Source organism: Thrips palmi, unplaced genomic scaffold (genome assembly GCF_012932325.1).
Source record: "Thrips palmi isolate BJ-2018 unplaced genomic scaffold, TpBJ-2018v1 HiC_scaffold_19, whole genome shotgun sequence".
Taxonomy (NCBI): Eukaryota; Metazoa; Arthropoda; class Insecta; order Thysanoptera; family Thripidae; genus Thrips; species Thrips palmi.
Genome location: NW_023144628.1, coordinates 6,945,370 through 6,969,680, shown reverse-complemented (window position 1 = coordinate 6,969,680; position 24,311 = coordinate 6,945,370). Strand labels below are relative to the sequence as shown.

General features: G+C 62.1%; 2 protein-coding genes across 5 annotated transcripts in view; both read left to right on the top strand.

Annotated features, from left to right (window-relative positions):
• Positions 1-9: 9 nt before the first annotated feature.
• LOC117646417 lies at positions 10-2,412 on the top strand. Of its 3 annotated transcripts, XM_034387332.1 has the most exons (8): positions 10-196; positions 280-406; positions 639-793; positions 908-1,073; positions 1,305-1,456; positions 1,552-1,661; positions 1,740-1,846; positions 1,953-2,412. In XM_034387332.1, coding segments are annotated over exons 1-8 (912 nt in total). In that variant the 5' UTR covers positions 10-194; the 3' UTR covers positions 2,046-2,412. The 3 variants fall into 3 exon arrangements, with proteins under 3 accessions (XP_034243223.1, XP_034243221.1, XP_034243222.1); XM_034387330.1 differs by lacking the exon at positions 10-196 and having other exon boundaries at positions 203-406; XM_034387331.1 differs by lacking the exon at positions 10-196 and having other exon boundaries at positions 203-406; positions 1,755-1,846; positions 1,953-2,069.
• Positions 2,413-3,372: 960 nt separating this feature from the next.
• Positions 3,373-24,311, top strand: part of LOC117646413 — a 24,568-nt gene continuing 3,629 nt past the window's right edge. Inside the window, exons 1-8 of one of the 2 annotated variants that reach the window (XM_034387320.1) lie at positions 3,373-3,579; positions 3,705-3,798; positions 16,698-16,882; positions 17,307-17,615; positions 19,779-19,905; positions 23,030-23,651; positions 23,758-23,891; positions 24,032-24,310. In XM_034387320.1, coding sequence (XP_034243211.1) covers positions 17,361-17,615; positions 19,779-19,905; positions 23,030-23,651; positions 23,758-23,891; positions 24,032-24,310 — 1,417 coding nt within the window. In that variant the 5' untranslated portion in view covers positions 3,373-3,579; positions 3,705-3,798; positions 16,698-16,882; positions 17,307-17,360. Of the gene's footprint in view, positions 3,799-16,697; positions 16,883-17,306; positions 17,616-19,778; positions 19,906-23,029; positions 23,652-23,757; positions 23,892-24,031; position 24,311 lie in introns of both variants that reach the window. The other variant, XM_034387319.1, reaches the window with a different exon arrangement.

Sequence of the window (24,311 nt, the reverse complement as noted above, 5' to 3'; positions counted from 1 at the left end):
CCGAAACTTCACGAAACCTACGTGAAATATACCTCTCTCGAATTTTATCAGTTTTATCAGTTTTGCTTCATACATTGAAAGATTTTTTTTTTAAGGTTTAAGACTGTGTTACAGAAGAAATAGCGCGTTGGGAGGCAAAGAACAACTTTCCTTGATGCTGTGTTGAATTTCGCATACAAGTTAAAAGTAGTCTAATGTAAAAACAAAGTCTTCTTTTTTTTCTGTTTTTGTTGGGCTTTTTATTTTTGACGTTCAGACAGTTATGGATTTCGTTCACAGGAAGCGAATTACTGGTAACTTGGAACAGTTAGTGAACGAAACTTCTTACGAGCGACTCGTTCGTACTATTGACAAGCTAGACGAAAATCGAGATGTAATACCTGAAGCTCTCCTATCAAAGTGGAAGGTTAGTTATATATTTTGTGTGTAACTATATTCTTTGAAATTGCATTTTCATCCCATAAGACTTGTCCACATGATCTACTCAGTTTTCTTTTGGTTGGCCCAAAACAGGTCATAGGGAGGTCCCCTCAAAAGTTTCCTTTCCTTTTGTCATAGCGAAAGCAAACACAAACCTGTTGCTGGCAGATAAAAATATTTTTGTTCCTTCATATTTGCTCTCCATTTCTGTTATCTAGGAAAGACCCAATTTAGGTTTTACGCCGAAAGAACTGTGCTTTAAATTTTACTTGGATATCCAACGAAGAGGCCCTCAGGCATTCCAACTTTTGATAAATTGTTTGAAGGACAGCGGCCACCCAGACTTGGCAAGGGCTTTGGATCCAACTTTGAGGTAAAGTGTCATACAAAGTTGTCAAAGCATGAGGGAATTCCATTTAGAAACTTAGTGATAACTGTTATTGGCAATTTCATTAATTAACACTCTCATCATCTGTCTCATTCACAGTATTGTTGAGGAGCCCATTGAGGTACCTCTTGAATATTATTCTGATGAGGGAGATCATTATGTCTTCCTGAATAAGGAATGGAGAAGTGACGAATGCAACAAAGATAGAGAAGCTCTCCAGGATCTTTTTCAGGGTCAGGGGTTTCTGACTTACGAGGAAGGAAAGGTAATTTTACTGATGGTGCTTTCAAGCTTGTGTAATGTTGGGTGGCCTTGCGTTGCGGACAAGACAAAACCTCTTTGATTCATTTGCAGAACACAAGAATGTAGGTTTTTTGCATCCCCCCTGCTATGCTATTCAAGGCGACACAAGTGTGAACACAGCCTTACTTTGTTTGATCACATGTTTATTCCCATTCAGGTGCTATGTGTAATACTCTTTTTCCGCTCTTTGCAGGCAAAGTTAGAAGATGTGAGTTCCCTAATGGTTATTGTATTTTCCTTGTACCTTGATGGTTCTCAGCAAATGGAAAATTATTGGCTCCACTCAAAGTTTAATGACTTTGACCTTCACAGAAAGCCAAAGATTCTTATTAGTTTTCTTTACTCGTAAGTATTTTCTTTGACTTTAACTGAAAACAACAGATTTTTTTTTCCATTGGACAACAAGGACTAAACAAGTAAATTCTCTATTAAATCTGCAGAACAAATATGGGTAAATATGGAAGAGTTAAGGAAGAGACTGCTAAAATGGTTGCAAGGAATTATGAAGATGTTCTGCATGTAAAAATTTATGTAGATGCCAAGAAAAGAGGTAAGATTATCTTAATAGTTTAATGTCACAATTATGTACAACCTGAATTTTTCTTTGAAGAATCTACCTAAGCTTCAGTAATTCTCTATCTAGGCTCATCACCAGTTGTCTCTGAGGAGGTGTCTCATTTTATTTCCGTCTTTGCATCTGACCGTACTACACACTTAGAGGAAAAACTTCTCCAGGTATATGTCTCAATTAGAAGAAAGGGAACATATTTTCTATTAAACACCTAAAGCCCCATTCGATTTTGCATGTTGCAAAGTTTACCTTTGATTTCTCTATTTGCAGTTGCAGCAACTTTATAATGACAAAGGTCTTCATCCCATCACTACGTTGGACTCCAGGTTCAGAAAACTGTACCGAATTCAGAAGCAGAGCTGAAAGGTGTTTATGGCATTTTACAGACAAAAGCCAACTCTCCTATACTGTGATATACTGAATGTTTTTAACCCCTAGCTTTCTGAAATGTTACTGTCATGACTGTACTGTCAGGCTTTATCCTCTCTTCTATGGGAGTGGGAGGAGCATAGTTTGCATAATTAGGAAGAAGAATGTGATTCAGGTCAGCTGTTTTCCTGCAAAGTAATTAATGTAAGGGACCAACATAGGCTCAACTGTCTTTGACAATTCCCAATATTATTGATACACTTTTTATATTTTTCAAGTTTTGTAACTGTTATAATTTTTAATAATTTTTATATTATTATCATGTTGTAAACCTGAGTTTTAATAAATCCTTTTAAGTCTATTACTTTAACTAAGATATTTTGATTCTTCCTCTTCCCTCTCTATGGTAAAGTATTCAAATTGCTGCTAAATGCTTAAATGCGAGTTAGATCTTCATTAATCCGTAACTGTACCGAACAGGCGCATACGGTCTCTCTGCATTTGCTTCAGGAAATATTTAGCAGGGAGAAAAGCCCATCGCTTGTCATTGTGAAGTAGGAGGGCACCACAGGGGCTGGGTAGGGCTGGGGCACAACCGTTTGGACCACGTGGCCACGTGCCGAGCCCCGCGTGGCCTTGGTCCGGCCCTGGGTCTGGCTGGGCTGCAGTAAACCCACTCCCACTGGCCTCAGCGCCTCACCCCCACGCCAGCACTACGCCATTCATGGAGACCAGGGGTCTGATTCCGAACAGTGACCTCACCGCTCGCGCTGCTTCCTGCGGGGGTGTGCTGGGTGAGAGAGAGAAAGATGGCGACGAAGCCGCTGTTCGGAACCAAGCTGCTGCCCTGGTCCAGGGCCCTGCAGTGGAGAGCCTCTCCGGAGATAAACAACTGGCGGATACCAGCTAGCACTGGTTCCGCCTGGAATGTGGAAGGGGTGGAGGGAGGCGCCACCGCGCCACCCGGCAGCAGGGGGGCTGGAAAGGGCTGCTGCAGGGTTTGCAGGGTGGATGTGGGACGAGTCGCCTGGGGAAGTCCCAGTCACTCGTAGATGACTTCCGGGGAGTTTTAGGAGGCGGGTAGGTGGGCAATGTAATGTCACATATCCTCCTAGGGGGTGCGAGGCAAGCGTCCTAAGGGGGCGTAGAGGCAAATGTCGAGGCCCCCTCCCCCCTCGAGAGGGTGAGAGAGGGTTGCGCTGGGATCCTGCGTTTGCTGCTGCTGCCGCTGAGGCAGTGGTTGTGGTGGGGGCGTCCCGCGGCTCGCGGTTGGCTGCGCGCTACCCCCTTCCACCTCCACCATGCGGCCGCCAGGCAGTGCTGGCAGCCAGCAGGCAGCAGGCAGACAGCCAGCAGGCAGTCAGTCTTGCGCGGAACCTCGCGGCGTGTGTACGTGTCGCTGTGGACCGCTACGCTCGCCTTCGTGCACGCGAATTAAACACCACTTTCGTCAATTACTCAGAGTGTGTTTGTTGCGGAGCGCGAGTGTCGTCTGCTAGAGCGTAACCCCGCTGACAGCTGAGTAGCAGTGCGTGTGCAGTGCCCCTTCAAGTCCCCCGCCGTCGAGTTTGGTGGCTTTCCCGCAGGATCGTCCTGCCCCCAGTCTTTGTTGTCGTCCGAGTTGGACGAGAAAATCGATACGCGCTGTTCCAGGAGCGTGTCGTCAGCTGAGGGCCGACTAACCTAAACTGCGCTCCCCGTCGTCGTCTCGTCCGGACGGAGTGCAACGGAGTGTCGAGTTGCTGAGGTGAGCTGCTTTTTCTCCTCGTCGGTCGGCCTGTCGGATCAGCACCGCGCTATCATGGACTGCATGGCGAGCTAGTGCTGGCGGTGCTGGCGTTGCGACAGCTTGAGGGCTAGGGCGCCGAGCCGAGGGGCCGAGGGCAGGGCCTAAGCGACGTGCCCCAGGAAGGGGCGGCACGGAGGGCAGGCAGGGCAGGCATTGTTGCTGCATGGCTGGGCCGTTGTCGTTGCATCACGATGCACCGCGCTCCGCCCGGTCGTTACTCAACCAAATTCACGATTCCTCTGGAAAACCGCAGGAGTAGAGGGAACAGTGCGGCGCAGACTGCTCGCCAACTTGTGAGGACATGGCAGTTGGGCGGCGGGTCGGGTACCTTACGTTGGCGTGGCGGCCTCGCTCTCTCTACGAAACGGTGCCCGTCTAGGCCGCGTCTAGCGTGCCGTGGCGTCAATCGGGGACAACGTCCTGTCGGGTTCTTGCCCGGCCGGGCGCGGCGTGGGCGTCGACGGGGTGGCTCCAGCCTGCTCCAGCCCGCCTCCAGGCGCCACCGCGGACAATGCCTTCTCGGACGCCAGACTGGCGACAGCAGACTGATTCCGCACAGTGCGGAGGGGCCCCGCCGACCGACAGTACCCATGAGTGCGAGAGAGACAGAGTGATGCGGGTGGGCCCCTCCGCACTGTGCGGAATCAGTCTGCTGGCGTGGCGACGGCGGTGGAGAGTGGAGAGGTCCAGGTCGCCCGACCGAACCGAACCGGACTCCTGTCTGTGTGTGGCGTGGCAGGTGCCAGCGGCAGACTACCTGGCTGCGGCTGCCCGGCCTGTCCGTCTGTCCGCGCGTCTGGCCGTTTAGCTGGCCCGAGACGCGACAGGGACAGGTCGTGCTCGCCGTGCTGTACAGGTGGTCGTCGCCTCGCCAGACACATCGGCACCACTGTAGGCACCGCCGGCACCGCCGCCGCCGCAGCACCCACACCGGGTGTATATCGTTTGTACGACCTCTTTTTGTACGACCTGCCCGATTCTATCCCGACCTCGGCGGACGAAATTTTTTTGTACGACCTCGTTTTGTCCGACCTCATTTTTTGTCCGACCTCCGTTTTGTCCGACCTGTGTACACCAAGGCCGTGTCCACACACCCGAGTGCACCGTGTACACCCGTGTGCACCGACACCGTGTAAACGCGTGTGCACCGGCGCCGTGTACATCCGTGCGCACAGCAACAGTCTAAGGTCCTGCCGGGCCGGGGGAGGCGATTGCTATGCCAGGCCTAGGCTTTTCAAGCAGACTGCTGCCACGCGGCGGGTTGCCTACCTTCCGGGCACACAGCAAAGGTCTTAGGTGCTGGCGGGCCGGGGGAGGCGTTGCTCCAGCCTGCTAGGCAAGCAGCTGCTGCCACGCGGCGGGTTGCCTCCCTTTCCCGGGGCACACGCAAAGGTTTTAGGTGCTGGCGGGCCGGGGGAGGCGATTGCTATGCCTGGCCTAGGCTACCCTTGCTGTGCGCCCGTAAGGTAGGCAACCCGCCGCGTGGCGCAGTCTGCTTGAAAAGCCTAGGCCTGGCATAGCAATCGCCCCCGCCCGGCGGGACCTTAGACTGTTGCTGTGCGCACGGATGTACACGGCGCGGGTGCACACGCGTTTACACGTTGTGCGTGCACACGGGTGTACACGTGCACTCGGGGGTGGACACGGCCTCGGTGTACACAGTCGGACAAACGGAGGTCGGACAAAATGAGGTCGGACAACGAGTCGTACAAAATTCGTCCGCCGAGGTCGGGACAGAATTGGGCAGGTCGTACAAAAAGAGGTCGTACAAACGATGTACTTCGCCCACACCCGCTACTGCCGCCGCCGCCTCGCCCGTCGCCGCTGGCGTCCTGGGCCTGGCGGCCTGGCACTGCTGTTGCTTCGTAACTTCCTTCCAGGACGCGATAGCGACTGATAAGTGATACTGCCAGTACTGACTCCAGGACCGCCGACGTCATAAACTCAGGAGCAAAAGGAACAAGAGCACGGCGAAATCGAGGAAGTAGCACCGCGCTGAAAAGACTGGCTAATTGACGTCCGTCGAGCGATTCTCAAGAAACGTTCGGTCGCCGTCTCTCTCGCGCCCCTACGGAACGCCCCATGAGCGCGACAGAGACGGCGTGAAGCACGTGAACGCCTGCCGGGCACTCCGCGGCCTCGAGGCCCCGACGGGGCCCTGCCGTCAGCAGACGTCGCCGTCCCCGTCCCCTCCGCGCGGACGGAGTCTGACGAGTCCGACGGACATGAAGGTGACCGAAGGTGACCGCCTCCCCTCCCCTTCTTGCCTGGAAACGCGCTCGATGACGGCCCGACCGCACTGCGCTCTCCGCGCGTGTGGATGCATGCATGCAACTGGCGTGCAGGCCGTGCCGGCCGTGCACTGTATCGCCGGGCGGCGGAGGCAGAATGCAGCCTGCAGGCCGGAGGCAGCGAGAGTGCAGTGTACTGTACGTAAGTGCAGGCCCAGGAGGCGGGCCCCAAGGTGGGGCACTTCCCCGGCCTGCCTGGCGATGCCTGGCCGGGCCAGATTGGCGAATTGCGAAGGTTGCTGCCTGCCTGCGGCCCCTGCGGCCCTGCCCAGCGAATCCACACAGCGTGTCGCCGTGTCGTCGCTCTGTCTCGCTCGCACCCGCACGGGACGCCCCATGTGAGCGAGACAGAGCGACCGCCCTGCTGCCTCTGGCGTTGCCGGGCCGCACGGCGGCACGGAGTCGTTGTTGCCCTGCCGCGCCACGCCGCCACGCCGCGCACAACAGCCGGCCATGCTCCACTTTTGAAACCTGTCCGCCAGTATGGTCGGCAGGGTGGCGACAAGGTACTGCACGCCTTCCAACAGGAGGAACCCGCCGCCCGATCCGCCCCGCCGCGTCTCCGGCCAGGACTGCAGTTTGGAGTCTTCCGCGGCGTCGTTTCTGATTCTGCGATGCGTCTGACGGCCGTGTTTGACGCTAGGCGGACGAAAGGAGAATCCCCGACGCCGTCGCCCCGTCCCGTGTCGTCCCGTTCCCACGACGGCCCGCCTGTCTGCCGACGCCGCGCACGCCGCGCCAGACTTCTCCAGCTGTGCTGCTGTGCTGCTCCACGACCTGGCCGACGCCGACCCAAAGGACTAGGAGGGGTGGGGGCGTTGACCCGGCCGCGCTACTCCGTGCCGCGCTACACCCGATACACCGAGTCGCTTCACTCCAGCCGAGCGATCCTCAAGAGTCGTTTCGTCGCTCTGTCTTCCTCGCACCTCATGAGTGCGACAGAGGCAGAGCGACGAAACGACTCAGAATCAGTCTGCGGCCCGCCGCGGCGTTGGCGTTGGTGTTTGAACCCGATTTACGTACAGCGCGTAGTCGCGGCGCGCGGCGGTTGGGCGGGCATGCGGCCGCGGCGTGCTGGAGCCGTGCTGGAGTCGTGTCGGAGCCTAGCCGCAGCCCAGCCGCCGCCAAGCTGCGAAGGAGGCGAAGGAGGGGGAGGGACCTCCCGCGCCTCTCCTCTGGCTTCGACAGGCTCGGACTGGCCCCCAAAAGGCCCCGGTAGATAAGACCGCAAAAAGGGCCCCCCATCATCATTGTTTTTAAACCCCTTTATGACCAACTTTGTGAGGCTGCCGCTCCCCCACAAGTTGCGGTCAATAGCCTTCCCGTACAGGACATGAAGAATTCTAGGGCGTCGAGGGAGGGCCCTTTTACGGCAACTAGATTGGACACATGGCCCCTCCAAAGTCAGCAAAATCAGCAAATTTCCGATATTCGACTACTTTTTGACCAACTTGGTCGGAAATCATTGCGGTCAAAGGCAAAATCGTTGTGGTCAACGTCTTCCCTATACAGGGCATGAAAGAGTAGGGTCTTGAGAATACTAGGACGTTGAGGGAGGCCTTTTTACGGCAACTAGATTGGACACAGTGGCCGTCCAAAGTCAGCAAAATCAGCAAATTTCCGAGATTCGACCACTTTTTTACCAACTTTGGTCCCAAAATCGTTGCGGTCAAAGGCAAAATCGTTGTGGTCAACGTCTTCCCTATACAGGGCTGAAAGAGTAGGGTCTTGAGAATACTAGGACGTTGAGGGAGGCCTTTTACGGCAACTAGATTGGACACAGTGGCCGTCCAAAGTCAGCAAAATCAGCAAATTTCCGAGATTCGACCACTTTTTGACCAACTTTGGTCCCAAAATCGTTGCGGTCAAAGGCAAAATCGTTGTGGTCAACGTCTTCCTTATACAGGGCATGAAAGAGTAGGGTCTTGAGAATACTAGGACGTTGAGGAAGGCCTTTTACGGCAACTAGATTGGACACAGTGGCCGCCCAAAGTCAGCAAAATCAGCAAATTTCCGAGATTCGACCACTTTTTGACCAACTTTGGTCCCAAAATCGTTGCGGTCAAAGGCAAAATCGTTGTGGTCAACGTCTTCCGGATACAGGGCATGAAAGAGTAGGGTCTTAAGAATACTAGGACGTCGAGGGAGGCCGTTGGCCGCTACTAGATCGAAGCAGTGGCCGCTCAAATACAGCGAAAACGGCTACTTTCGGAGATTCAATCACTTTTTGACCAACTTCGTGACGACCAGGCAGGCCCCGCTAGGTGCACCGCCGCGCCGAGGTGGGGCTGGGGCGTTCGGTAACTGATTGTGGGAGATGCTCTTGGCACTGATGCGTTATCTCGCGGTGCAGTGGCGGTGCAAGGGCGCGGCGTGGCGGCGCGCTGCACTGCTAGCTCGTGGCGTAGCGCGCACTGTAGTAGCGGGCCGCCGGCTCGGCCGTGGCGGCCTTGGCGCCGTCCTTGTGCGCCTCCCTCCGCGGTGTCTCCGCCAGTCGGGCCTGTCAGCCTGTCGCCACGTGGCAGTGTAGGCCCCATGCCACAGTTCACTGACCCGTCGCTCCGCGGCGCCTCCGTCTGCCCTGCAATGACGGTGTCGGCCCCGCCAGTGCAGCAGCGCCACCGAATCTCTGGAAAAACGAGAAAGAAAAGCCGAGCATCGCGGAACCGGAGGGACAACTTTTATCCCGCGGGAAAGGGACGGAGAGAGGATTATCCGGTGAAGAGGTGCGGTGGCACGCCGTCGTCGTTTCGGCTTCCGCGAGCACGCCGCGGAGGCCGGCAGGCAGGCCGCCAGGCAGGCCTTGCTTCCCTGGTTTTGGCAGCGGCCTTGCGGCTGGCTCGAGGGCTGGCTGCGTGTAAAGAGCCTGGCTACGTAGGCCGCGGGGGCGTCGATGACAAGTTTGCACGGCGCCTGCTGTGTATTTTGCCGGTGCACCGCGGTGCCGCCTTGGGTACCACCGCCTGCCTGGCGTCGTCACTCCGTCACGTGTTTCATTATTCGGGGACGGCGCTACTCCCCCACACACACAGGCAGGGCGAGTGTGTCACCGTGTGCCACGCGCCGCAGCTTCTCGAAGCTCTCGCAGCCCGCCCCACCACGTTCCAATATGCAGTGTGGGGCGCACGCCGCGCGTTGCGCAACTCAAAACAATACGCGAGGCGGCGGCCCCGACTGCAAATGGCGAGTACTAGAGTAAGGGGCGCGGCGGCGCAGCGCAGCAAGCGGGCTTCTCTCTCTCGCTCTCAACGGGGCGTCCTCTCTGGGGCGTCCGCGGCGAGAGAGACGGCGCGGCGGTCGGAATCGCCCTGGAGCGGGAAAGCAGTCGGGGTGTGGCAAATTTGGTGTGCGCTTGCCGCGCTTGCCGCTCGCCACGCCTCCGGAAAGTTTCCACGGCGACGGCTCGGCGGCTCGGCGGCGTGGTCTCGTAGTGTAGTGGCACTTGCCGGCGAGGCCGGGCCTGGAAGAGCGAGCGAGCGGCCCGGCGATAATGAGGGCCGTGGGCACGCCGTCGATCCGTCCGGGCACGCCGGGCACGCCGCCGACGAGGTTCCGTTGGTTAGCGGGTCGGCTGGGCTGGGCGTTGTTGGGCCCTCGCGAGGGCGGCCCGGGCCGGCCCGGGCCTGCAGACTGATGCCGAGAGTCGTTTTCGTCGCTCTGTCTCTTTGGCAACCATAAGTGCGAGGGAGACAGAGCGACGAAAAGCACTCAGGGAGTCAGTGAGCTGCGCGGTCGATGTTTGTCGCACGGCACGCGCCGCTCAAGCGCAACGCGTCCTTATTTTCGCAGCACTGTAAGAAACGGCGCAGTTCCTGGCGCGTGGCGGCAGGCGGCGCGGCGGCGACGCTGGCGTTTGCGCTGGCGCCTCGGCTTTACGTAGTTCGTGGACGCATGCAGGCCGATGTCGCGCTGTCGCTCCCGCACTCCTGCCGGGGCGCTCCCGAGAGGGACTGCTGGCGGTGGTGGTCCGTCGCTTCGATCGGCGCGCGAAAATAGTGGCGGGCCGCGGCGGCGGTGACCCTCACGCCCGACGACCTTCCCCCTTCCCGGCGTGGTGGCGCCAGCACCGCGCCAGCGGACTGATTCCGAGAGTCGTTTTCGTCGCTCTGTCTCTCTCGCGCTGGGGCGTGCTGTGTAGGTGCGAGAGAGACAGGGCGACGGAAACGACTCTCGGAATGAGCCTGCAGGGCGCCAGTGTGCCGCCGCGTGAGCGATGGCGGTAGCGGGGTTGGTGCATAATCGATGGCCGAAGTTGCCGTCGGCCAGGTGACGTCACTCGCGGTGCAGCGCGGCTCGAGGCTGTCGCCGCGTCGCGGACGTCGCGGGCGTCGGGGCGGCCTAGTGACTAGGGCGCTGCGTGGGGCAGACGGATGGCCTGTCGGACACGACTGTGGGGCTGTAGGGTGGAGGGTCGGCGCCGTCAAGGTCGCGGGGGCCGCCAATTTGACGCCCTGCCCGCCGGCCGGCTGATTCCGACCCGGACTCTCTCGCACCAATGGGCGTTGCGCAAGGGCGCGAGAGAGACAGGGAGACGAGTGTGGTGCCGCCACTGCCGCCAGGGCTGCGACCCTCCCCCAACTGGGCCCCGATGGCGTCGTGGCCGGTCGTGCGGGATGGGCTAGGCGATAGCGCTTGATGGACGGGCCGCTTATCGACCAAGAGGAAGAGGGACGTCCTGGTGCGTCGTGCGTCGTCATCGAAACTAGAGCACGCCTGTCATGACGGCCAGCCGCCCGGTTTTCCTTCTGTCGGACCATTAGTTTCTCGTTGTCACAATCAGGCCCTCGCGTTCCGACCCAGATGCCCCTTGATGCCGGTCCGTCGGTCCGAGCCGAGCCAGGCCGCGGCTGCCTGCGTGTCATGTTTTCCTTGGAGATAATCGCGGTCAGATGCGGGCAGCGGGCTCGGCGGCGGAGCACGGCGGGCCGCGCGTCGCGTGGTCACTTTCACCAGTGCAGGTGGGGCGGGGCCGGGCGGGGGCCGGGCGGGGCGCGCGCCGCAGCGGCTAGGCGTTGTGTTGGGTCCCGTTGGCCGCGCCGTGGCGCTGCAGGCCGTGCAGTGGGAGTGCGAGAGGGACAGAGGCAGCCTGCAGGCAGCCTGCAGGCGGACTTCCCCGTGACGCTGGTGGTGGGCGTGCGCCGCGTGCGCCTGGACTGGCCGGGCCTTGCATGCGGCCCGCGGTCGCCGCGGTCGCCGCGGTCTATATCGGACCGGATCGGCGCGAAGGACGAAAGGGACTCGCTGCCCAGTGGCGGTGGCGGCACAGCCCTGGCGGTAAAGCCCTGCCAGGCCCTGCCAGGCCCTGCCAGGCCCGGACGGGGCCACAAAGGCGACACGCTCGCTCAAAGGGAATCGCCGTGGGTTGGGTTATTCTGGTGGCGCTGCTTGTGGCGTCCCCCGCGATCCGCGCGCACGGCGGCGCTCGGCGCACGGCCCAGGCAACCCCTAGAAAAGACGGGCGGAGCGCGGGGGCGGCCTTGGCCTTAAAATGTGCTTAAAAGAGGTGCATCGATTTTCTTTAGCCGTTTCCCCGTTCCCCGGGACAGCGAGCCTCGCATATGCTCCCTCCCCTCCCATCTCCACGCGCGTCGCGTTGCCTCACAACGCCACTCAAACAGACGCAGTGTGTGCGCGTGATGCTATGCGATGCTCTCTTTCCTGCCGCCGTTCCTCATTGCGCACTCTGTCTCTGTGTCTCTCGCACGCCCGAGGCGTGACGGCGTGACACAGTGAGGCGACCGCGTCGCGCTGCGTCGCGCTGCGTCGCGCCCGGAAGAGACGCCGCGCCAGAGCCGCGCGGAGCGTGCAGAGCCACCCCGTGTTTGTTTTGGCGTTAATCTGGCGGCACGGCACGCCACGCCCTGCCAGCCACGCCTCGCTGTGTTGGGGTATTTATCACCCGAACACGCCACGGCAGCCACCGCCGCAACCGGGAGTCTTTGTCGTCACTTTGTCTCTCTCGCACCTACACGCAACGCCCCATGAGTGCGAGGGAGGCAGAGCGACGAAAGCGACTCTCGGAGTCAGTCTGCAGGCGGAGAGACATCCGCCAGTGGCGTGGAAAGAAGCCGGACGGGCGGTGTGGTCGGCAAGGCCGCGCAAGGCCCAAAAGCACTTCATTTACTTTCCAATCGGCGCGGAGCCGCGGAGAGGAGAGCCGGGCGCGGTAAAGGGGAGGGGGAGGCGGGAGGGAGCCCCGGTCTCTGTACCGGCCGAAGTTCATCCGATACTGCATCAGTCATGTTCGAAACCGGCTGGCGCGCCTCAGCGCGCCACGTGCGAGCACGTGCAAGTCGGGTGGCCAGCCTGGCAGCCTGGCCCACCCGGGCGGGGCGGGGCGGTGATGAAAACAAACAGGAGGGGCCTAACTTGCATCAGCTCGTCTGACCCGTGCGGCTGGGTCCGGCTGGGTCCGGCTGGGTCCACCGCCGCGGCTGCCCACCCAGCCGTCGTGGTTTTGTTCTATTATTTATCGTGTGTGTGTGTGTTTTGGCTTTTTTGCGCCGCTTTCTTTCTGACACTGCTCGACCCCGCCACCGCTCGCGGTTCGAGGAGAGTGAAGAAAGAGGCGGGAGGGAGAGAGGGCGAAGGGGAGATTGTAAAGCGGTTGCACGATGTCACCTTGTGCGGGTCGCGCTTCCCCGCTTTGCCGTGCCGCCCTGCAGAGAGTCATTCTGCCTCCCTCTCACCTAAACGGGACGCCCTATGAGTGCGAGAGAGACACAGTCTTGTGCGGCTTGTGCCGGCCGGGCTTGCGGCGTGCAGCGCGTCCTTGTTGGGCTGCAGGCGAGAATAGCCCTGCTACGCCTTGGCGACGCCTTGGCTACGCGCAGATCGCGGAGTGTGGGCCGCGACGACGACGACGACGACGACGACGACGCGGTGCACTTGGCGCCGTGCCCGCGCTGCCGTCCTGCAGCGCGTCCTGCACCACGTCGACGGCCTGCCGCGGCCTGCACTGCCGGACGTGGCCGACGTCCCCCCCCCCCCCGACCGATGAGTGGATGGCCTCTGCGACTTCTTTTGAACCTCACACACACACTCACATGCACACTCACACACACACAGTCGCGCCGCACCGTACTCACGCCATCATCCGCCGTCGGTCTTTTTCTTTGATGCGATTTCCGTGCCAAGACGAATGCGATGATGGATTTTGCGGTCGATGGGATTGGCTGGCCGGCGGCACGTGGATTATGTGGCACGTGGCGCACGGGATGTCCGGCCGTCTGCGGCGCGGTGTAGGCCTGAGGTGCACTCATTCCGAGAGTCGTTTTCGTCGCTCTGTCTCTCTCGCACACATGGGCGTCCCGTGTCGGTGCGCGAGCGACAGAGCGACGAAAACGACTCTCGGAATCGGTCTGCAGGCCGGTGTGCCGCGGGCCCCGCCCGCTCCGGACTCCGGACCCGCTCCGATTTTGTGGGAAAGTCGTTGCCGCCGGCCCGCCGGTACTTGTGTGCGAGGCAGTGGGGGGCACTGTGTGCAGCCGAACGACGCCGCGAGAGAGAAAGATTGCGCGGCGATACGACGACCCTTCGCCCTGTTTGCATCCCTTGCTGACGACGCGGCGGCCCCGCGCGGTCTCGGAAGGATGACGGTGGCATTTTGAGGTCACGCCGAGGGAGGGCTGCGCCGGCCCGGGGGCAGGTCAGGGAGGATGTCAACTTGGCGCCCCGCCCCACCCCTTGGGTCTCTGCGCAGAGGCGGGCTGGGCCGATGCTGTGCGGGGTGCCGTTGGCTTTTGCAGCAAGCTCGGCGTGCCGGCGTGCCGTCCACGCGTCCACGCCGCGCGTGCCTCTCTGGCGTCCGGGTGCTAAATATACCCGGCACTTCGCGGACCCGCGAGAACAGGGCAGCAGGACCAGGCGAATGCTAGACGCCGACGGCACGCCGACGGCCGGGCCGGCCTCGCTGCATGGCGACGTCCTGTGTTGTATCCGTCCGATCGGCGCCTGGCGCGTTGGCCTGCGCGGGGGGATCGGTGTGTATGGAGCGGAACAGTGGCCGATGTGTGGCCCCAGGCCTTGCCCCAGGCCGCAGCGCGTGTCGCAACCAAAACGACCAGGAGCACAGCAACACCATTATCGAACAATGAGCACGCCTCTGGTGGTGGTTCCGCACCGCCACCGCCTCGGCCCGTACACACCCGTCACCGCCAGGCGCGTGCACTGTAGTTGGATCCCGAACAGCGCTCCGTCGCTCTGTCTCTCCCGCACCCCCAAGGGACGCTCCATGAGAGCGAGAGAGACGAAGACGACGAGGGCACTGCATCCAATTTGCCCGCCGTTGAGCCCCGACTTAATCCCCGGCAGTTCAGTGTAACGGCCTCGCCGCCCCCGCTGGGCCCCGCTGGGCCCCGCTGGGCCCGGGGCGCGAAGGGCTTAGTGCGCCCCGGTGCGCCTCTGTGTGTCGCGTGGCCCGGCAGGCCACGTGAGAGAGGGAGAGAGAGAGGTGGAGGGGCGGGAGGAGGCGCCGCCGCACGGGGCGCTGCACCCGCGACCCGGGCAAGGCCTAGCCTCGGCCCGAGCCCCGCTGCCTCGCTCGACTTGGCTGCAATCCGCAATCAGGAAGTTGGCGCGCTCGTTTTGTTTTGGGAGCGGGGCAGGGGGAGGGGGAGGGGGAGGGCGTAGCGAGACGCACCTGGATGCAGATTGCCGACCGCGTCGCCGTCCGTCCGTCCGTTTCTCGCGTTTTACTCGGCTCTGCTTGTTTTGGTGGCGTGGTCGCGTTCGCGTTTTGTTTTTGTTTTTGCTGGCGGCGCTGGCGTTATTTCGATGTCTCGATGTCACTCGGGCGTGTTTGCGTTGCGCGCTCGCGCCACTCGCGTCATGTCAGCGCGGCCGTTGAACGTTCCGCAGCCGATAAGGACGACTGTTTAGGTGAGCCGCGAGCGGGATGGGGTTCACGACCACGCGCGACCAGGCAGACTGATTCCGAGAGTCGTTTTCGTCGCTCTGTCTCTCTCGCGCCTACATGGGACGCCCCACGAGTGTGAGAGTGACAGAGCGACAACGACCCTCGGAATCAGTGTGCGGCCTTGGGGCACTGTGGCACTTTGAGCGCGGCGTTGATGGTCCTCAAGATAACGGCGGCGTCAAGGAAGGGCGCCGCGTGTCTTGACCAACGCACTTCGTCACCAGGCGAGCTAAGGGGAGCTAAGCGCCCTGGCTTAGCGGCCGTGACGTCGTTTGGCCGGAACGCAGCGCCGCCCTGGCGGTAGGCAACAGCGCCGTGCTTATCGAGGCCCTATCGCCCAGGATATCGCTGCCGTGCCGACAGGCCGACCGACCGGGCCGTGACGTGCGCTGCCAGGACCCCATCGCGTTTTCGTGTTCCCCTCGACCGAGTCCCCCAGGACGAGGGGGGCTTGGTGGCCCTCAAGGCCGTTCGATCGCCGTGTGCTGCTTGTTGACGATGAGTCGCGGCGAGCAGCCCCGCGCACCCGCCGCCTCCTGGTTGTCACTTATTTCGGTTCCTTGTTGTGAGGACACGCAGGTGCTGGTGGCCGTCTTTGTGGCCGTCTTGGTGGCCGTCTTGGTGGCCGTCTTGGTGGCCGTCTTGGTGGCCGTCTTGGTGGCCGTCTTGGTGGCCGTCCTGGTGGCCGTCTTGGTGGCCGTCTTGGTGGCCGTCTTGGTGGCCGTCTTGGAGGCCGTCTTGGTGGCCGTCCTGGTGGTGGAGGGGACAGTGGCCCTAGGAAGTGGCGCAGTTCGGGCGGCCGCCCCACCTTGGTCCGCCTGGTCCGCCTTGTCGTGTCCGCGCGTATCGATCGCCCCGCCTGCTGCTCTGCTTGCCGGGCGGGCGGCGGGTCGCGCGTGGGCCGTCGGGGGGATGGGGTTCGAGTCCCGCCGTCGTCTCCCTCGTTGCCGATTCCTTTTGCACAGCCGTTTTAAAAGTGGGTCTCGCGTGCGGCGGCGGTACGTCCAGCTCTTTGTTGGGGGCCACCCTCGCGGGGGCCGAGGGGCGAGTGACTTGCCTTATTTAGTGGAGCCTCTCCCCCCCCCTCCTCCGCCCTAGAGTCGCCCCCCCATGAATGAAAACAGGGAGCCAGTGGCGCCGAGCGGGGCGCGGGGCGGAGGCATCTCTGGGGGGCGCGCTGCGCGCCATGGCGCCAGTAGGTGTGTCTATTCGCAGTCCCATTGACTGCAGCCCACCCGGTGGGGCCCCTGCGCCCGCCCCCGCCCCGCCGCGCCCCACCCCCATCGGCAGCATCCATCGTCCGATACGCGTTCAAGGTTGGGGCCTCCCGCCTCCCCCTGCCGCGCCTTGCTGCCTTGGTGGAATCTGGCAAGCGTCGGGGCTTTCGGACTGATGCCCAAACAGTTCGGCGGGCCGGGCTGGGCCGGCGGGGAGGGGGCGTGCACAGATTCCCTCGTCTTGTATGAAATTCTTGGCAGGCACGCGCCGCGTGGCCGGCTGGCGGCGCTGTGTGTTGCCACGCCCCGCCGCTGGCATGCGCGTCTCATTTCCGTCGCTAAATTTGAAAGAAAGGCTGCGAAAATAGTAGCCGGGTACTTACGCAAGTGTAGCGGAGGGCTGACGTGTCGCCATGTGTCTCTGTGCCGCAGGTGTGAATGTAGCAGCGCTGCGCCGCCACCGGGACTGCAACCCTGACCCTGTCGGACCCTCTCGCCGCATCCCGACTTTTCTATGAGAGCGACGGAGCTGGACAGCGACCCCAGGGCACTCGCAGAAGCAGCAGTCGCGGCGGTAGCGGCGGTGACAGAGAAGGCGCCGGACGACGCGGCTCGCGGTGAGTCCTTCGTCCTTCGGCCCGCTTCCGGTGTCTTTGCCTAGTTCCTTCCGCTGTCGGCAAGCAAGGAGCGGGGCGGAAAGCATCGCAAGCGCCGTGCGGGTAGGCAGGCCCGCCGCGCTCGCACGCCGGCGAGGTGCCTGCCCGCACGGCGCTCCGGCCCGGCTGTCGGCAATGGTTTAAGGTTTAAGGTTGGACGCTCAACGAACGGCTCTGTCAAGCATGAGCCTCTCACTGTTACTTAGTGAGGTTGATGGGGGGCGGCCTGAATTCCAGACGCCTTTTGAGCTCCATCTGGAGTGCAATATGCGTCTTGAGTTTGGCCGCCTCCACCGGTCTCGCCCACTGTGCGGCGGCCCGACCACACTCCAGCTCCAGGAGTGGCACCGCCCTTTGTACGACGTGCTGTGCTCTCTGCTTGCAGGATTGGCGTCCAACGGCAAGGTGGTGCTCCCCTCCCCTCTCCGGCTGTGCGGGAATGGTGTACTTGGTGTCGGGCTGGGGCATGGGCGATAGCACTGAGCGCGTCAGCAAGTATGGCGACCACCAGGAGCAGCAGCAGCCTCAGCAGCAGCAGGATGTCGCGCAGGACCGCCAGCAGAACAACAACCCGGACAGCAGCCCCAGCAGCCCCAGCAGCCCGACGGGCGGCAGCAGCAGCCTGCCGCTGCAGCTGGACCTGCTGCACATCGAGGACAACTCGGAGGTGGCGCTGCACCCCCTCCACAACCAGGTACTGCACCCCGCCCTGCCGCCCCGCACCCCAAGCACCCCCTCGCCGCGGTAGCAGCGCGAGCAGCGCGCCGGGACTGTCCGCCGCCTCGCCTTGTCTTGTCGCATCGCCCCGTTTTAACTCGCGCGGCCCGAAGGCAGCCTGAAGGCGCCTGCAGGCTGATGGCCTCGTTGTGCACAGTGCGGTGCACCGCCACGGCGGCGTGTGCCGTGCCGGCTGTCGCGCTGTGTCGCGGAGCCCTGGCGGAGCCCTGCCCGACGGCTATCTATCTTTGGCGCCCCGGTCGGCGCGCGGCGCGTTGACGCCGTCGAGAAGGTTCGTCAACACTCTGGTGCCGTGGGCCAGGCCGTGGGCCTGCTGAGCCCTGCCAGGGCCGGCTCTGCCGCTGTGCCGAAGTCCGGTGGCCCGTGGCGCACCTGTCGGAAACAGGTCCCGGCCGCCCCGCGCCGCCCCGCGTCGCCGTGTTTGTCGCGCGCTCGAATCTGTTTTGTCACATTTGTTTACGCGTCGAGGGCGGTATGGTATTTTTACGCGCTGTTTGGCGCCTTTTCCTTGTCGCGGTCCGCGGCCCGGCGGCCAGGACGGCCAGGTGCGCGGGGGCGGCGCCCGGGCTGACCGGGGTGACGCGCTGCGAATGGCTTGGCGTGCCGTGCCGTGCCGTACCTCTGGCGTCGCGGCGGCGCTGTTGATCGCGGCAATCTATTTTTTCGCGGTCGGTCTTTGCCTCTGCCCTCCGGGGAAATCCCGGACGGATTTTGAACTCCGGAGTGCCGTCTTCTGGCCCACTGTGGCGCGTGGGGCTTCTTTCTCCCTCGGCTGCCGTGGCGTGAGGCCCGCGGGGCCTGCACTTATGTAAGGCTTTCCCTCCCTGCCGGCTGGCTTATGGCGGCTTGTAATAACACTGATGATGCCTCGGCATTGCTTGGCATCGGGTCGTGGGAATGTGAATGTGAAGGCCCGGCGCCGACGGTCATCTCCGAACGTCGTTTAAATTTACTCCCGTCGTCGCGGCTCGGGGCCGCAGGGGCCGAAGGTGGACATGAACACGGCAGCGTTCCTTGCGCTCTGCTACCGCAGCGATCTCCCACCCCATCCCCTTTAGTGTATAAGCACGTTCATTGAGCTTAATTTTGGTTTTTGAACGCATTTTACCCTTTTTTGTGTATTTTGACTCCGATTTTGATTTAAGTTGCTAAGGAACCAATTGCTTTTTTCAATTTTTTTTTGCCTTATTTCATTGCTGTGCCTTGCCATGAACATGAACCGCTTGTTAGGGGCTGGGTTGTCCCGGGTCAGCCTCCCCCGCTGTGCGGTCCCCGGGCTACTAGCCCCGCGGGGAGCCCCGGCTAGGGGGGGCGCCGGGGGTGGGGAAGGGGGGGCCCCACTCACGTTTATGTGACATTCCAGATGTTGTGGTCGGGACATGGCCGGACAAGGGGAATCGGATAAGCCTAGAGGGCAAAGTAGTTCGGTCTGTCCCAACCGCGCCGCCCCGTGCCTGCCCAGGTAAGTATTGTTTTTTTTTTTTTTAACTACTCACCTCTCCACCATCTCGTTCACCCCTTTTCTGACTCGAGCGCGTGTTGCTTTTTTTCTATCTTTTTTTCCTCTTTTCCCCTACTTTGTGAGAACGCGAGACATCACGCGAGTTTCAGCGTGAACGGTGTCCTGGGATTTGGGTTCGTTCTGAGGCTCACTTCGCTATCATTTCGCTGGTTCCACCTTGCATGTTCTCTCCCTCCGCCAAAGTGCTTTTCAATTTTTTTATTTTTTTTAAGTCTTGATAGCTGGTTTTCCCCGCTTTGCTGACCATTGCGCATGTCTCCTCTCCGTCCCGTCTGAAGCAACAGCGTTTTGCTCTGAATGGGGGAGTGCCGCGTGGACATTCTCTCCGCCGCGAACTTTGTTTTTCTGTTTTGCCGTCTCCGTTTTTGCCCTCGCGGGGAGATTCGAATCGTGCCGCGACGGCCGCGTCCGTCCATCCGTGTGACGAAAGCGGTAAAGCGCGACTGTCTCTCTCTTTTTTTTTTTTTCGCCGATGGGACCGCGGAGGCGCGTCCGTCCTAGTGGCGCGCGAGTGACGTCATCGTGTTTACAATCCTCTACCCTCCCCCGCGGGCCTGGTGACGTGTCGCTGACGCCCTACTCCTCCAATGTGCGCAGGTCGGCGGACACACGCGCCTGTTGCTGCTGAACCAGTCCACCATCTGCAAGCCGCTCAACTCGCGGGAGCTCAACTTCTACCAGAACATCCCCCTCGACATCAAGACGTTCGTCCCCAAGTACAAAGGTAAGCCTGCTGGCCCCGTTGGCGCGCTGGCGGCGGCGTTTGCCAGTGCCTGCCTGCCGGGCGCGAGGACGCCCTGGTTGATGTCGGTGGCGGCCTGCCGCGGTGCAGCGAGGGTGCGGCCAAGGTCCGGCCGGGCGTCGCGTCGTCGCGTCACTGGGAGCAACGCCCCCAGCGCCCCAGCCCAGTGCAGCCCGTGTCCGTGTTTTTATGGGTCAAGACCGCGGGGATGAAGATGAAGGGAAGGGCGCTGCGGCGCTCTGTCTCTCTCGCAACCGACGCCTGGCGAGAGCACTGTTTAGCCTGCAGTGCGGTGGCCACGAGCAGGAGGAACGATCAGCGATTAGCCGGTCGGTTTTTCTCGCGAGTGCATGTGCACCTGGTGTCGCGCTCGAGTGTGTTCCGCCTGTTTTTCGGGTGCAATTGATTTGGAAGGATTTTTTTGCGGGCCATGTCGATGGAGATGCGAGGCCGACTGTACAACGAGGCGATACGGCGCCGCTGCCGCGCTACTGTACGAGGAGCCCCGGGCGTTCATCTCGGCGCCGTGCCGTGCCTTGCAGTGGCGTGCCGCCGCGTGCCTTGCAGTGCCGCGCCTTGCAATTGCATGTGAAATGGTGGCCGTGTCGCGTCCTTGCCCTGAACTGTCGCGCGGCTCTTGTTGCTGTCGCTCTGTCTCTCACGGTGCGCCTCGTCGGCGTGCGAGAGAGAGAGGCTCTGTTCAGAATCAGCCTGCCGCCGATGCGTCGGTGGCGCGTGCCGCGTGCTGTGGCCTCTAGCCGCGGGGCCGAGAGAGTTGATTTGCAACGCGGAAGAGGAGCGGGACGGGGAGGGGAGGGGGAGGGCGGCCCAGACAAAGGCGGACAAGCGCGGCTCAGCGCGGATCGGCGCGGCTTCAGGGAAGTCGTTTGTTTGTGTATCAGTCGGGCTGCATCTGCCAGCGTGGCGTGGCGTGGCGCGGCGTGGCGCGGCGGGGCGTCGCGGGGCGTCGCGGGGTGCGCTCGGCCAAATGTGGACCTGCCAGAAGTGGCAGGTGCGGGGTGCGGGTGTCGGACCGTCACGTCGAGTGGCTGTAAAAGGGGGTGGGGAGGAGCGGGGCACCCCAGTTGGCAAGGCTGGCCGTTGGCTTGCCGTCGGCTGGCCGCGTGTGTGCGAGCGAGCCAGGCGGCGGCGTAGTGGGCGCATTAACCCTGTTGGTTGGAAACGACCGAGGCTTTACTGCCTGCGGCCTTTAGTCACAGTGAAAGGGAGGGGGGAAGAGGGTGGGGGGCTCTGAAATGCACACACCTTGCACATCGTTAAATCTGCCGGGCCAGCTGGGGCCCTAGCCTGCGATCAGGACACCAGGACGGCCCGACCGCACCGCCGCCCCCGGCACACCAGGCCATGCCAGATGCAGAGGGTTTGAGGCCGCGACTCGCGACTCGGCGGCGGTGACTCATGTGCCGTGGATTCCCTCGGCCGGCCGTGCCGCGGCGTGCCGTGCCCCGCCGATAGACGATTCGGCCGCCTCGCGCGCCGCGCCTGTCGTACAGTCGGTGCGTTGTAAAGCCTTGCGCCCGCCAGCGGCCTGGCCTGGCCTGTCCTTTAGTCATTCCGAACAGTTTCTCCTTCTCTCTCTCGCAGTCAAAGGGCGTTCCGTGTGGGTGCGAGAGAGACAGAGCGATGCTGCGCGGCATTCCTCCGCCATCCTCGCTGGCGCCGCTGGCGGCGTTAGCAACGCTAGTCCCGGCCGTTCCTTGTGCAATAATTGCCTCGGTAATGACTGGACGGGGCGGGGCGGCCTTTCCTGCCGCCACTTGCGACAGGCTCGCCGTCAGCTCGCCGCCGTCGGTGCGTTTCGTTGGCGTTCGCGCTGCTCTCGGGGACGGCCGTCGTCGCCGAGCCCTGCCGGGTCGGATCGGCCCGGCCAGGGGACTGTACGGTACACCAGTATTATCGGTGGCGGAAAACAAATGTGGGTGACGTGACGGCCGAGTACTTGTTGTGCTGGCCGCGCGGTGCGGTGTGCTGTGCCTGATAGCATTGTCCTTGTTGCGGTGGCGGTGACGGCCCGTACGCCGCCCTTATCGCCACTGCCGCGGGCCGACGACGACGACGACGCGGAGGTCGCGTTGCTCAAGGCGGGTCGTCGCCAAGTGCATCCGTTTCGCGGCGCCTGTTGCCACGCGCCGCGGCAGCGCAGCACAGCACAGCGCACTCCAGCCGACCGGGGCGTGGCGGGGCGGGGCGGGGCGTGCCGACGGCATGCGTGTCCCCTTTGTCGTCGTTTGTAGGGCATCGATTGACGGCGGGCGGGGCGTTGGGGCGTTCCCGGCCGACAGGCCCTTGATAGAGGGCCGCGCCCGCGGTGCACGCCGCGCCGGATGAGGTCACCCAGGACTGACGGCGTCACTCTAGTAGCCTCGTTTCGTCACCACGGATGGCGCCCCTTATAACGAGTGCTCTACCGGGGCTGGCCTCTGGCTTGGGCGTTCGCGAGCGTCCCGTCGCGTGCGATTGACGATTCCCCCCCCCCCCCCCCCCCCGCACGGGTGTGCTGCACGGGCCACTGTGCACGTGCTCTGGGCTGGGATCAGCTGTTGGCGCTTGGACTGGGCCGACGACGCCGGCGCCGTCAGCAGCGGGTTTGCTGGGCGCGTCTAGGCCGCCCGGCCGAGATTGCTTACCAAGCCGACGGCAAGGCTGTACTGCAAATGATGACAAGGCGGCAGGCGGCAGCACTGGGGAGGGGGGGGAGTTTGCTCGCGGCCCAGGCGCCTGGCGGTGCAAATTCGGGCGCCGCCACCAGGCTGATGCCGAACGGGAGTTTGTTTCGTCGTCCTGGCTCTCTCGCGCGCACGGGGCGTTGCGTGGAGGTGCGAGAGAGACAAAGCGACTGTGCACTGCTCTTCGGGATGGACCCAAAGTAGTAAATGACTGCCGCCTCGCGATGCCTCGTGCTGACCGGGCCTTTCTGTTCCGCATTCCAGCGACCTGGGACAGAGACAGAGCGACGAAAATGACTCTGGGAATCAGTCCACAGCGCGCCTGCCTGCCTGCCTGCCTGACGAGGTAGCGGGCCGTGCCTCATCGGCGTGCTTGGTCGCTAACCTCTCCGCCCCGCGCGACGCGTTGTCTGTTCCAGGCGTGATGCAGGCGACGCACTCGGGCGCCGTGACGCTGGACAAGCGCTACAGCCCCAGCTTCCGCGACGAGCCGCGCGCCGCCAAGCGCAAGCGCGAGGTGGGCGGCTCGGGCTCCACCTCGGGGGCGGCGGCCGGCCAGGGCGGCGGCTCCTCGTCGACCGCGGGCACCGCGGGCGTGCTGCGCATGAAGGTGCAGCGCGAGGGCGCGGCCTCGGCGTCGTCCTCCAACGGCTCGCAGCTCTTCCTCCTGCTGGAGAACATCACGTCGCGCTACCGCCAGCCGTGCATCCTGGACCTCAAGATGGGCACGCGGCAGCACGGCGACGACGCGTCGGCCGAGAAGCGCAGCAAGCAGATGGCCAAGTGCGCCGCCAGCACGTCGGCGTCGCTGGGCGTGCGCCTCTGCGGCATGCAGGTGTACCAGGCCGACACGGACAACTACGTGAAGCGCGACAAGTACTGGGGCCGCGAGCTGAGCGAGGAGGGCCTCAAGGCCGCCATGTACCGCTTCTTCCACAACGGCTACCAGCTGCGCACGCAGGTGATCCGCCGCATCCTGGGCCGCCTCGAGTCCCTGCGCAGGGCCATCGAGCGGCAGTGCAGCTACCGCTTCTACTCGTGGTGAGTACGCCATGCGCATCGCCCGCAGTCCGCAGCTCGAACGGCTTGTGATTCGGCGAAAGCTACGCGACTACATCGCTGACTTTTGTGTGTCTCTTCCCCGCAGCTCCCTGCTCATGGTGTACGAGGGCTGCGAGTGGGACCACATGACGCCGCGGAGACACTCGGTACACTCTGTGCCGTCGGCGTCGACGGACAACCAGCGACGCTGCTCGCAGGACTTTTTAATCAATGACGAGAGTGAGTGTTTTTCCTTCCCCTTGTTAACGATCGCTGCGTGCGTGTTTTGGGCCGCGCGGTCTGGCGATGACGTCAGGGCGGCCGCGGCCGCGTCGCGTCCTCCTGGAAGGGAAGCTGACGGATGCGGTAATTTGTTCCAGGCACACAAGACTCGTCGGACAACAGCCGCAGTGCGGGCTGCTGCTATGACGCGGACGCCAGCAACTCGTCCATGGACTTCTTGATGTCGCCGAGGCACGAGCTGGGCGACGGGGACGGCCACTCGGAGCTGGACGACGACGTGAGCCAGGACTCGCACCAGCGTGGCTTCGGCGAGGCGGCCGCGCGCGGCGCCAAGAACTCGTCCTCGTCGTCGTCTTTCTTCCCGATCTCCGAGGACACCATGTTCCTCGACACTCCGCCGTCATCTCAGCCGCGGGG

What these genes read in the sequence shown, in the direction of transcription:
- LOC117646417 (XM_034387330.1), top strand. Translation starts at nt 263, where the DNA reads ATGGATTTCGTTCACAGGAAGCGAATTACTGGTAACTTGGAACAGTTA. An exon ending in CTCTCCTATCAAAGTGGAAG is followed by an intron (nt 407 to 638) that starts GTTAGTTATATA and finishes TCTGTTATCTAG; the next exon opens with GAAAGACCCAATTTAGGTTT. An exon ending in TGTAGATGCCAAGAAAAGAG is followed by an intron (nt 1,662 to 1,739) that starts GTAAGATTATCT and finishes CCTAAGCTTCAG; the next exon opens with TAATTCTCTATCTAGGCTCA.